Source organism: Hibiscus syriacus, unplaced genomic scaffold (genome assembly GCF_006381635.1).
Source record: "Hibiscus syriacus cultivar Baekdansim isolate YM2019G1 unplaced genomic scaffold, ASM638163v2 tig00117000_pilon, whole genome shotgun sequence".
NCBI lineage: Eukaryota > Viridiplantae > Streptophyta > Magnoliopsida > Malvales > Malvaceae > Hibiscus > Hibiscus syriacus.
Genome location: NW_024063516.1, coordinates 477,030 through 489,386, shown reverse-complemented (window position 1 = coordinate 489,386; position 12,357 = coordinate 477,030). Strand labels below are relative to the sequence as shown.

General features: G+C 36.0%; 2 protein-coding genes across 2 annotated transcripts; both read left to right on the top strand.

The window, feature by feature from the left end:
- Positions 1-1,991: 1,991 nt before the first annotated feature.
- On the top strand, positions 1,992-2,639 carry LOC120194571 (gibberellin-regulated protein 1-like). The gene is made up of 3 exons (XM_039196839.1): positions 1,992-2,211; positions 2,291-2,333; positions 2,419-2,639. Exons 1-3 carry the CDS (start codon positions 2,128-2,130, stop codon positions 2,598-2,600), a joined length of 309 nt encoding a protein of 102 aa, XP_039052770.1. The 5' UTR covers positions 1,992-2,127; the 3' UTR covers positions 2,601-2,639.
- Positions 2,640-7,442: 4,803 nt separating this feature from the next.
- LOC120194717 lies at positions 7,443-12,290 on the top strand. The gene is made up of 13 exons (XM_039196950.1): positions 7,443-8,103; positions 8,231-8,490; positions 8,584-8,641; positions 9,186-9,310; positions 9,409-9,607; positions 9,683-9,983; positions 10,074-10,131; positions 10,218-10,278; positions 10,372-10,426; positions 10,507-10,597; positions 10,696-11,043; positions 11,117-11,320; positions 11,632-12,290. Exons 1-13 carry the CDS (start codon positions 8,031-8,033, stop codon positions 12,055-12,057), a joined length of 2,259 nt encoding a protein of 752 aa, XP_039052881.1. The 5' UTR covers positions 7,443-8,030; the 3' UTR covers positions 12,058-12,290.
- Positions 12,291-12,357: the final 67 nt, after the last annotated feature.

Below are 12,357 nucleotides of genomic sequence, written 5' to 3'. Positions count from 1 at the left end.
CATTTTCCATACTGAAGTTTCAAAAGTAACAAATTGGTCGCTAACATTATCGATTTGTAACAAAATGTTCACTAACTTTATCAATTTGTAACAAAATGGTCACTCAACCGTTATCTATGTTAAATCGATGACGTGACAACATTAAAAAATGTTAATATATAGTTTACCCCTAAATATTGCTAAAATATTAAATAAGTCCTTAACAATGATTTTATATCTAAGTCATCCCAAAAGCTTTTTAATTTATAGTTTTTTTTCAAACACCTCACCATCACAACTATATTTGAACCACCTTTCTTACCAAACGAAAATCACACTGCATAAATAAATGGAGCTTTTCTATTAAAGACAATACATGAGTATTTAAAGCCCATATTGGATTAATTTTAATGTAAAATAATGTTTTTAGATGGTTTTCGTTTTGCAAGGAAAGTGGTTAGAATATTTAAAGACAAACAAGAGTTTTGCTTAAATGTGGTTTTCGTTTTTGTAAAGAAAGTGGTCAGAATATAATTGAGATGGTGGGATGTTTGAAAAAAACTAAAGTTTAAAAAGCTTTTGGGTTAAATTATATAAAATCATTTATGGACCTATTTGAAGTTTTAGCAATAGTTTAGGGGTAAAACTAAATATTAACCTTTTTATTAACGATGTCACATCATCAATTTAACATAGATAACGGTGGAGTGACCATTTTGTTACAAATCGATAACGTTAGTGACTAATTTGTAACTTTTTAAACTTCAATGGGAAAACAAAACTTACTCGAAAATTAGTGACCATTGATGTAGTTTACCCTTTTTAAAAACACTTTGAACTGTGGGTGCATGAATATCATTGAGCACAATTCTGGCATCTAAAGACTAAACACCTCTTTTATGCAATAATTCAGCGACTTAAAACACCTTGAAAGCTGCTGAAATGATTTGGCAATAGAGTCGTGAGCAGGGTACAGCTGTCGTCGGAAAGAGGGTTTGAAGGAACAGCTGTCTAGTTGATTGGATTAGGTTGGTTAGTTGGAGTGATGTTTATAAAGAGCACTTGCACAAGTGACAAACTCCCATCCTTTTCCGACTGAACAATGGCTAATTAGGCAAATTACCCCATATTTCAAAACCCTTTGTTGCTCATTAATATTGCTAACGCTGAAGAGATGAGCTCTATTTCAAGCCTAAAACGAACGCCAAACTTCTTTAACCGACAAAAAAAAAGGAGGAAAAACCACACAATGATGTACAGTAGTTTTCATGGAAGCCATCTTTGAACCCACCGGCCTACACCATAGTATTAGCTGTCCTGGGGTACGGTGGTTGAATTATTCCTATGTTTAAGTTCTAAAACAAGTCTCATGCCTTTAAGTTTCAGAATGTCATTTCTCCCACGTTTGGTTTATAATAAAACCTAGTCCATTAATATATGGAAACAAACACTATATATCTATAGTTGACAGGGTGTTGAATTATCTTACCGACTTGGACAATGATGGTATTACAGAATGCATGCACCTATGGTTAATTAATTAGAGGTTTTGTTAATTTGGCTTGTCGCTTGTCATCTCAGGCCAATATCATCTTAAAAGCAAGTTTGAACTTGGGATCAGAAAATTGAATGTCAGTTTGCCAATAAGCATACAAATATCATGAATCATGTAAGCTTCTGTTACGTGATAATTGATTTTCAGGGACTCGCCCAAGCAAACCGACTTGGATTATCAAAAGAATCCAAGTTTAAAGCTCTATTTATTAACCCCACAGAAAAGGATAGCAAGAAGAGCACCAATTGTCATGTTGGAAAAGCCACTACTAATTATCAATCATAAACAATGAGAAAATTACTTTGGCCGGTCCAGATAATTCTATTGGAGCGTTTCGGTCCACAATATTCCATGAAATTTGACAAGTCACAGCTTCACACTTCTTTCTCATCTCTTCCGAGTACTTGCCATAGGATCGTTTCGGATTTTAGCATGCACACCTAACCCTTTTCAATTACCAAGTACTAACCAGTACTTCTTTTAGATCTCCAACATTTTTGCTATAAATACAGAACGCTAAGAGCGATACGTTCACACTAGAAAGGCAAACAATTCTCTGTTTCTTTCTAATCAGTAATCATTAGATTTTAGTCATGGCTATTATTTCCAGGGCTTTGATTTCTTCACTTCTCATCTATCTTCTCATCATTCAACTGGTTGAAGCTGATCATCAACTGGTAAACCTTTATTACATTCCTGGATAATTTATGCGACGAACTCTCTGTTAGTGGTAGTAATGATTCTTGTGAAATACAGGTGGCAAATGCTAGAAAGAAAACCTCGCCCCTGAAGAAAATTGGTAAATATTTTAACACGTCAAATATGATACCGAGATATGAGTAGGCTAAGTCAACCCATTTTTAATATATATAAATGGTTTTCAGACTGTGGTGGAGCTTGTGCAGCAAGGTGCCGATTATCATCAAGGCCACACTTATGCAAGAGGGCATGCGGGACATGTTGCGCGCGTTGCAACTGTGTTCCTCCAGGAACTGCCGGCAACCAAGAAATGTGCCCCTGCTATGCTAGTCTGACCACCCACGGTGGTAAACGCAAGTGCCCTTGAGTTCCTATCAACCTCATTCAATCTATTTCTCCTTAATTTGATAATAATTAACGAGTTGCTATAAAGAAGGTTTGCATGGTGTGAGAATAAATAAAAGAACGTACTATCTATATGTAAAGCTAAAGTCATTATGTTAATGACTTGTTCTCCTTTCTTTCTTTCTTTGGTGTGATATTAATATAGTTGATGATGGTTTGTATCGAGCTTGAATATATATCATGTGTGTGTATAATATGAAATAATAATTATGCTTGTATAGTTCTCATCGCTTTTTTTATGTTACTTGTATTTGCATAAATACTATATATTTGAGTTACCTTAAAGAAAGATTTTAAAGCGGGAGAAAACTAAAAAGAAATTGTAAAATGGATGTCAAACGGCACGTGTACTATATTAAAATTACGTATGTGGCGGAGCAAGCAAAAAAGGTATGATTACGACTCGATGTATCATGCTTTTGCCATGTTAAGCACTTCAACCCTCCCTCATCTCACATATGCTTTAAGCAGTCGCGAAAATAGAGCAAAATTGAACCTGCATCCAAAGATTCATTGATAAAATAGAATGAATTACTTGAGCATTAACTCAGGAGGCAATTAATGGCAGTTTACAGGTTGAAGTGAACCATTTCATGCAACCAAATTCAAAGAGAATCTTGAACAATCAAGCAAGCAATTAAGAACTGAAGTTTGATCAAGACGAAATTCCACACGTCCCTCGTGCTATTTGAAAAACAGTGTATTCTCATAATTCTTCTTCACATGACTTAACATCTACGTTGAGACACATAAGGGAATTATTCATCTATCAGTCTGATTGCTTTCTTTCCTTTTAAGGCCATAACTTTTGGTAAGAATCCAGCAAACCTTTACATTACCGTCTATTCCTTCCTTTCTCTTGCTATAAATGCCAGGCCAAGCAGTGTGGATCTACTCATCGCACTCCCAAACTTTTAGTTCTACAAAATAGCTATAATTCTGAAATCTACTTGTGATGGCCGTTTCCAAATCCCTTTTGGCTTCCCTTCTTCTTTCTCTACTTTTACTTAGCTTTTCTGATTCCTCTGATACAATGGTAAAGCACTCGCAATTCTGAATCTTGTTCTTAAACCTTCAGAATTTGGCTCACTTATGTGTTTACAGGTGATCAAAAAGCCCGGTGGATAATTTTGTGATCAGTGATGGAAAAATAGCTAATAATTATACCTGCGTCCTTAAGTATACTACTAATAATAGCTCAGCTTTGAATTTTGACTGAAGTTTTTATACGAGTTATGGTTTAATTAGATTGTGGTAAAGCATGTGCTGGGAGATGCAAGCTATCGTCGAGGTCGAACCTTTGCAAGAGGGCATGTGGAACATGTTGCTCTCGATGCAGCTGTGTTCCTCCTGGCACCTATAATAACTATGATGCGTGTCCTTGCTACCGTGATATGACCACCCATGGCCGTAGACATAAATGTCCATAAATTATAGATAGTAAATTATATAATAATAAGATTATGATGACAATAATCACTTGCAATGTAAAAGCCATGCATGTGTTTCAGCTTTTGGCTACTTTTGGTTTATATATTTCCAGTCGGCTTTTTTTCAGAGTTAATACAAATATAATCAATTGGGCTGAGTCAGGGTTGAAAAATATGTGACCCGAAATGGACTATCAATGAGGGATATTGCAGGCCTCTTTGGGCTTCATTGCATTTGAGCCCACCGAATTTTTTGCTTTACCTGGAGAGGTCCATTAGTTCATTTTTTTTAGATGGAATTTAATCGAGTTCATGGTGTTATGACCCTTGACTGATGGGATTTGTAGGCTTAGCAGGGACTACTTTCCCAACAATAAACAAAGCTTTGATTAGCGGTAATAAATAGAGTTAGACCTAACCCTTGCGAGAGGGCATTCACCGTCTCCAGAGACGATCCTGTGAGAACACCTGAATTTGGAGCCAATGCCCGGATGAAACGCTACCTACCCTTGCTCTTCATTTTAAAACAAAGGTCTTTATGTTTTATATGTTGGGACAAGGACACGTTTATATATAAAGTAGCTAGTTTTATTAAAAATATGGTATTTCCTTATTATTATTGAGATAAAAACTAGTCACCTGATCACATTAGTACCAATGAAGAAAAAAAGTTGAAAAACTTAAACAAAAAGATCGAACAAAACGCAAATCAAACCACTGATAAATCTGACTGTATCGGCAAAAGAACTACAAATGGGGATGAAACTACTGAAAGACCACCAACAAATCGTAAAGCAGAGATAAAACAATCCACGAACGCAAAACGCGTATCCAAATCAATCAGATGATCCAAAACAGGGAAGATAATCATGATAACAAATAAGCATTATCTTGATCAGTCGTGGCAATATCAAATACAACCCTGAGAAAATAGATAAACGAAAACAATGACAAAACACTGTAAGCTCCCAAAAACAGAGAAAACATGAAATAAATACAGAGAATATGTCACAAATACATAATTATTCTTATTAAAAAATAAAAAAATAAAAAAATAACTGACGAACGACAACCAATATCAAAATCGATATCGCTGTCAATTAAACAAAAACAAAGAAGAAATTGGATTGATCAATAAAATTGATATAAATTATAAAAAAAAGGAAGAGAGAGAGAGGAGGAAGAAATCAGTTAGAATTTTTATAAGTGGTTGTTTGATAAAATAAAATGATTAAACGCTAAATGATTCAATGACATGAATGATTCAAAGGCTTTATATGAATTGACTCTGAATGTGACATGTTATTTGATAATGGTTCTGAATGTACAATATGAATTATGGATATTTTCATTTTTACTTTCATAATGATTTATTATATTATAAGATATAATTGTTTTAATAAGACATCATGTGAAAAAATAGGTATTATGGTAAAATATCGGATGCTTAATGATTCATAATGTACTTTAATGCTGAATCATTCAGCAGTGTTTTGTTGTTTCATTCAACATAGTTTTTATTCAGAGGTAAGAATCAAACACGCTGAATGTTGAACGATACAGTATTCAACCCTGAATGATTTCATTCAGCAGTAAACAAACGACCCCTAAATTTCTAAGTTTATTAAAAAAATACCACACATAATAATATGTCAGTATAGAGCATGGAAAAATCATCAATTTTTAGCATTTAATTTAATGAATAATTCGTTTGAAGTGCAAGTTTGAAATTGGTTCGATTTACCGATAATTATTTGATCAACTACTAAGAAATATTTTTTTAAGTTCAAACTTTGTTAAGATGGTATTGAAAAGTTAGAATCAATGGTGCTACGGTAATATTAACTTCATCCACCTGGAAAAAATATCCATAAATCACGCACAATGAATGACATAGTTGGGCTGCCTTTGACACGCCGAGGAGCAGACAAATCGAACTGGGATCGGTACGATTCGCATCCTCAACCTCACCCAAAAATTCAAAGAAACTCTCCTTCTCATTAAATCGCCGAGTCCCACTCTTTTTTGTTCCTATGCCTCGCTACCGTCAACCTTCTCTTTGTTCCTACTATAGAATACACTTTTTAACCACAAAGTTCCACTCGCGTGTCTTGTAGCGCGTGGCTCTCAAACCCATTCTCTCTCCCCTCTCACATTAATTTACTTTAATAAATGGCTACTTAATTACTAAAATATAGGAATGCCACGCGTATACATCCCCGGTGCAATGCGATTACTGGCCGTCGGATAAAGCGTCTTTAACTCGGGTTTCAGTTACTCTAAATTTTTATTAAAAGCACTGAACAATTTTATATAATTAAAGAATCCAAGTAATCGAAGGGTCAAAATTGGCCGAGCTTGAAGTTGATGACTAACGACCGTAGATTTCGGAATCAAATTGCACCATTTGCTGGGTGAAAAGGTGAAGATCGGACGGCTATGGAAAGGAGAGGTAGAATTAAAAATGGAATGACGTGAGCTGGGACTTGGAGTTTGTGGGCATAGGGAGTACAAATAAATGAAAGTCGTTTTGCTGCGAAGATTATTCATTTTAAAAGCCAACCACAGAGAGAAAGGTAGAGAGCGCAGTGGGAAATTCTGAATTTAATGAACGACAAAGGTTGCCTGATAGCCGCATTCAATTTCTGCTGCTTATATTTCATCTTGTTTTGCTTTACCTGAGATTTCCTTTTCTTCGTTCTTGATTGCTTGGCTTAACCTTCAATGGCGCGGCTTTGGTTTTGATCTAAAAAGGGCAAAGTGAAAGGAAAGATTAAAGGAAAAGTGAAAAAGCGTGATGAATTCCTTTTCTTATTGTTTGGTTGAGAAAGTAGATTCGTTGCATTAATGATTTCTCCTCTGTTTATGAATTTACAGTTTAAAAGAGTTTTGTTTTCCTCAAAGGATATGCTTTTCTTGAGAGTTTTTCTTTTATATATATAGTTTCAATGCCATCTTTATCTCTTAATATTACTCTTTCAGGCTCTCGTTGCTTTTGTTTTTCACGAACAACTTGATTCTCTAAGCACGAAGAACGAATTACTTTCACTTTTTTTATATATAAAAATAACATTCTCTGCTCTCTTTTCTCTGTAAACAAAAATGTTTCTCTTCTTTCTTACATCCGCTTTCTCGGCTGAGATGAAATGGAGATCCTCTTAAGCACTTTGCTAAACTCACAAAACAAAGAGAAAAGAGAGAGAAACGGAGAGATATCAGGCAAGGCAATCAAATTTGATTTATTTTCTCTTTCCTTTGAAAAACCAAAACCCAAACGCCACTTTTTCGGTTTTCTTTCCGGCTAACTTTTCGCTCATAACTAAAACCCGAAGAACGAATTACTTTCACTTTTTTTATATATAAAATAACATTCTCTGCTCTCTTTTCTCTGTAAACAAAAATGTTTCTCTTTCTTTCTTACATCCGCTTTCTCGGCTGAGATGAAATGGAGATCCTCTTAAGCCTTTGCTAAACTCACAAAACAAGAGAAAAGAGAGAGAAACGGAGAGATATCAGGCAAGGCAATCAAATTTGATTTATTTTCTCTTTCCTTTGAAAAACCAAAACCCAAACGCCACTTTTTCGGTTTTCTTTCCGGCTAACTTTTCGCTCATAACTAAAACCCAGAAAAAAATTAAATAAAGTTCATCCATCTCATCTTCTTCGTTTTTCCTTCTCTCATGTCTTCATCACTAAATTATACACAGAGTTGCATTAAAAGGAATCTTTCTCTTACCTTGTTTTTTTTCTTCTTGTTTTTGTTCATGTAATTGAAGAAGTTGTATTGGAGGAGAAGAAGAAAGATCTGGTTTGAAGCTTTTTATGAGTTAATTTGGATTCGAATCGTTTATTTTGAAACCGTGAATGCAGTTTTCTGAAAAAGGAGCCGCCAAGGGATATAGCGTGAAGTTAGTAATGTTATCATGAATGTAATGGACAAGAGTTGAGACGTGAGGCGTGGAATGACTAGGTTATCACGACAACAGGCTAATACTAACAAGAAACAACAACAATCTCGACCCAGTATCTTGTTTGGTAAATTTACTCTAAAAACCCTCCCTTTTCTTGTCTTTTTCATAACATTCCTTAATTATTTTCTTCCTTTTATTATTATTCGGATAAGAAGGAGCTAAGTATGTGATAAATTCCATTGGTTTTGAAGGTAGCGTTGGCGTTGCTGGGGAGTTCGTTTCTTTAACGAAAGCAAAGAAAGAGAAAATGCGGAGATTATGTAGCGTTAATGGTCATAGAGAAAGTCCCAGTCCTTGTCCCGATAGCAATCCACATTGTGAAACTGAAATGGGTAGTTCTTTTTGCTGTGATTTGTCTTCTGATAATACAGAAAATCAGCGTCCTTCACATTCACCACAAACTTCTCCCGTCACTAATTCTGCTACCAATATCTTTAAGATACCCAAAAAGGTAAGTTTTCTCCTTTTTCATCGCTCTCAGCTAAAATGAACATTTTCGTCTTTGAATTTGAGAGCTTTAAATTTTATTTATTTTCCTCTGCAGTTCATTTATGACTGCAATGTCGTTAATCATGCATCTGTTCCACGGAAGCTGCGGTCAGGTGTGTAACTTGTGAATGAGTAACAGGAGGATTGTTTTCTGGAATAAAAATAATTTATTCTAAAAAAGTACTAGGAAAGGATTTTCTTTTTCTGTATTTTATAAAACTATTTTCCTTCTTTTGCTTTTGTTTTTGTCAGGGCTAATGAACTTGTTGTCCTGTCGTTTTAAATTATGTTTGCATTTGATTGTGGAGTTGCTGGGAAGTTTCTCAATTTTTGTTTGTGCTTTTGGATTAGAAGTTTGGAACTGAAGCGAAACCAAGGCCTTTTGCCTTTTCTTTCCTTTTCTTTTCTTCCTATGGACGCAAGATTCTTTTTGCTGTCTTATTTCTCAATTCTTTAATATTATCTATGCTGTCACTTTTATGGTGTGTATTAATTATACTATGTTGAGTTTTTGCGCCTTTCTGTGTACTGAAATTTACTTTTCCAAAGGTGGTACCGGCCAGCTTTTAATGAATTTAAAACTTGAATCCTTGTAGAGGAATAAAAAAGACGTTTCATGGGATTAATGTTTTTGGATATTTGGAATTTTATTCACAGCCATGAAGAAGCGCAGTCAAGAATCGATCTCCCCTCCTCCACCAGAATCTAAGAAAACGAACCATACGCTTAGTGGAGTTGAAGTCCATAGAAAGGATGGTCTAAAGAAACCAAAATTGAAATTGGTTGGTCAATTGTCATTAATTCTCCAGTTGTCAAGCTCGATTATGGTTCTTTTTCAGTTAACTATTTTACCTTATGCTGTTGAAATTGCTTTTTGTAGAAACAAGGAGAGTTAGACTGGTCCAGGAAGGAGACTGTTTCTGGACCAATAACAAAAGATGAGGAAGAAGTTGTGGAGACCCTGTATGCTTTGGCGGGAATGTTCCCTGATAGTGACTCAATTGATACGAATAAAATGAATGGTGAACCGATAGAAGCAAAACCTTCAGCTCCTCCAGAGACCGTCATAGCAATTGAAGGTTTTCATCACTTACCAAGCATTTGGAAACTTTTTGTTTGTTTTCTTCTGTTGTATGAATTTTATGATTTTGCAGTTAAAAAAGAAGATGCAAACACAGTTTCCTATCCACAAGCAACCGAGTTTGTTCATCCATATTTTTTAGAGGATTCAACCAGCGATGCTGCTAAATGCAATTCTTTGAATGAAACTATATATCAAGATAAGCCTGACTTGCCAGAAAGCAGGAAGCCCCATTTTGAACCAGATAGTAGTAGTTCTCAAATGAGGCCGAGTGGTTCCATCTCTTTCTTGACTAGGAGTGAACCTGAAACTGATAAGTCATCTTGCATTCCTGGCAACTCTCATGTTCGATCTGAACTAACCTTAAAAACTGGGTAAGTGCCGAGTGTTTTTCTTTTACTTTCCTCCTCTTCTTATCTGGTGTTCTCTTTTTTGTTCTCTTTTAATTGATCATACATATGCAGGTTGAAGCAGCAACTGGTGACCAATCTTTTTGAAACAAAGGCAGAAATGACACTTGGGGTATAAGCCTGACCCCAAGGTCAAAATCAAATACTGATTTCATTGGTCAATCTTGAACTCATATGGTTGATTTGGATTATTTGTAGGTTACTGCTGCAGAAAACCAAATGGCACAGCAACATATTATCAAGGAACTCGGAAAAGATAGTAAATACCAGCTTGGGTTCTTCCATTGCTATATTTTGTTTCTTTGCTATTGGATACTAATATCTGTACACTGACATAATGTTGGTCCTATAGGTCTTGCATTGTTGCAAAGCTTGGCCCTTGGTTCTTGTACCCCAGGTTCTTCAAAGTAATTCTCTTTTATCTTCATAAATATTTGTTTTTATTACCAACTTTATGGCATCCTTAATACTTTTTACTATATATCAGATCATCTGCTAATAAATTTCCTGCATGGTTGGACGCTGCAATGTATGGCCCCAGAACATTTTCTTTAGAAAGTGGTTCTTCGAGTGAAAAGGTATACATGTTCAAATTCCCGTTACCTCTGCATTCATGAATTTTCCTCTGCCATTCAAGCATCTAAATCAATCTTATGACAAATGATGAGATTTACAGGTTCCAAAAGTCACCATGGATAGGAAGTCGATGAAGAGGTGTGCCACTCATGTATACATCAGTTGTCTCATTCGTAATTTACAGATGCACAACAAAGACAGCATTCTTCAACAGCCTCTTCAGTTAAAACCCCATACCGGACTCAAGCAAACAGCTCTCTTGTATCCTAAAGATGACAATAACTTGAGAAATCCTACAAATGGCAATCTACCTAGTAGCAGTTCTGGCCATTCTGCTACCAATAGAAATGATTATGAAGCTAGAAATGGTGTTCTACAGCCAAAGATGGTCTATCAGGAACAGACACAGGTTGCTTCAGCATCTGGGAGGAACTCTTCAAATAAGCAGGTAAGGTCAACTATTGGGATTGTTTGTGGTTTTTTTTTTCCACTATCCTGATCACGTACTGTTTACTGCACAGACTTTTGATTTCTTGTCTTTGTCGGCTGGGGGCATTAATGTGGAAGTTAATAATAGCTCTAATAAAGTTGGAAATACAATTGAATCATTGTCACAACTGCACGGAAAAGTTCCGTACCTTCATTCATTTCAACAACATTCACCTGTGCCTTTCTCAATACCTGCAAGTCGTTACACAGACCACCGTACAACAGCTACACAGCAGGTTTGATTCTCTGTTATGGTCCTCCCTCCCTTTTCCTTAATATCTTGCAAAAATAGGTTAATGATGGGAATTCTATTTGAAAACCTAACATTCAACAGCGCATGAAATAATTGCATCCGATGTGTGAGGTTATCCATAAAATTGCTGCATTTTTAGGTTCCAGTACCAGTACGGGACCATCGATATGATTTCATAGCAAGCTCGGTTGAATCTTCTTGTGGTTGTTTAGGGCTACTATGGTTTATATTATGTGCTAGCCTGGTTATTTCTTTTCATGAAAGCTACGCTAATTTTCTGGTAATCTACTGCAGGTCCAACTGCAGCTACCACAATATCCCAGTAACCCTTTTTGTGCCCCTCCTTACATGAGTCATTCGGGAGTTACAAAGCAGCAGCAGCAGCGACTTTGGGCAGCTCACCGAGCAGCTCAGTACAAGACTGGAACCTCCACAGTCTTGACCCAATTTCCAAGCTGGCAAAATGGAAAGCCCGAGTCCTCTACATCTATGCCTTATACTCAAAATGCCAATCCTCCCTTTTCAAGTCTAGATGCTTTTGGTCCCAAGTATAATACAATCACACAACATCAGCTGCCGAAAATTGCTATTTCTTCATCTTTGCTGCCAGCCAAAGCGAAAAGGTCAGACCACCATCTTCCGTCCATATACGAAGAAAGCAATGGTAGATTACGTGCCAGTGGAATGCCTTTGCAGTTACTCTGCGATGAGCGCTTCTAGAGTTTGAATTAGGTCCTTTCTGCTTACGATGCACACAGTTAACATTATTTTATTCTTTCAACTGCAACTCGTAGCTAGCCAGTGCTCATCGTTGACTGAGTCAGGTTTATCTATTGACCTACAGATTCGGGAATGAAATATAAGTAGACACTAATATTTACCAAGAAGATATTTTAATGCCCGTTGCCTCGTGATCACCCCCTTAGGGTGAAAGATATAAAAATGTCTAATTGTGTATGTTTATAGGCTTAATCTTGTGTCCTCTTTTCCTGTTTCATTCAAATTGTATTATTTGCTTAA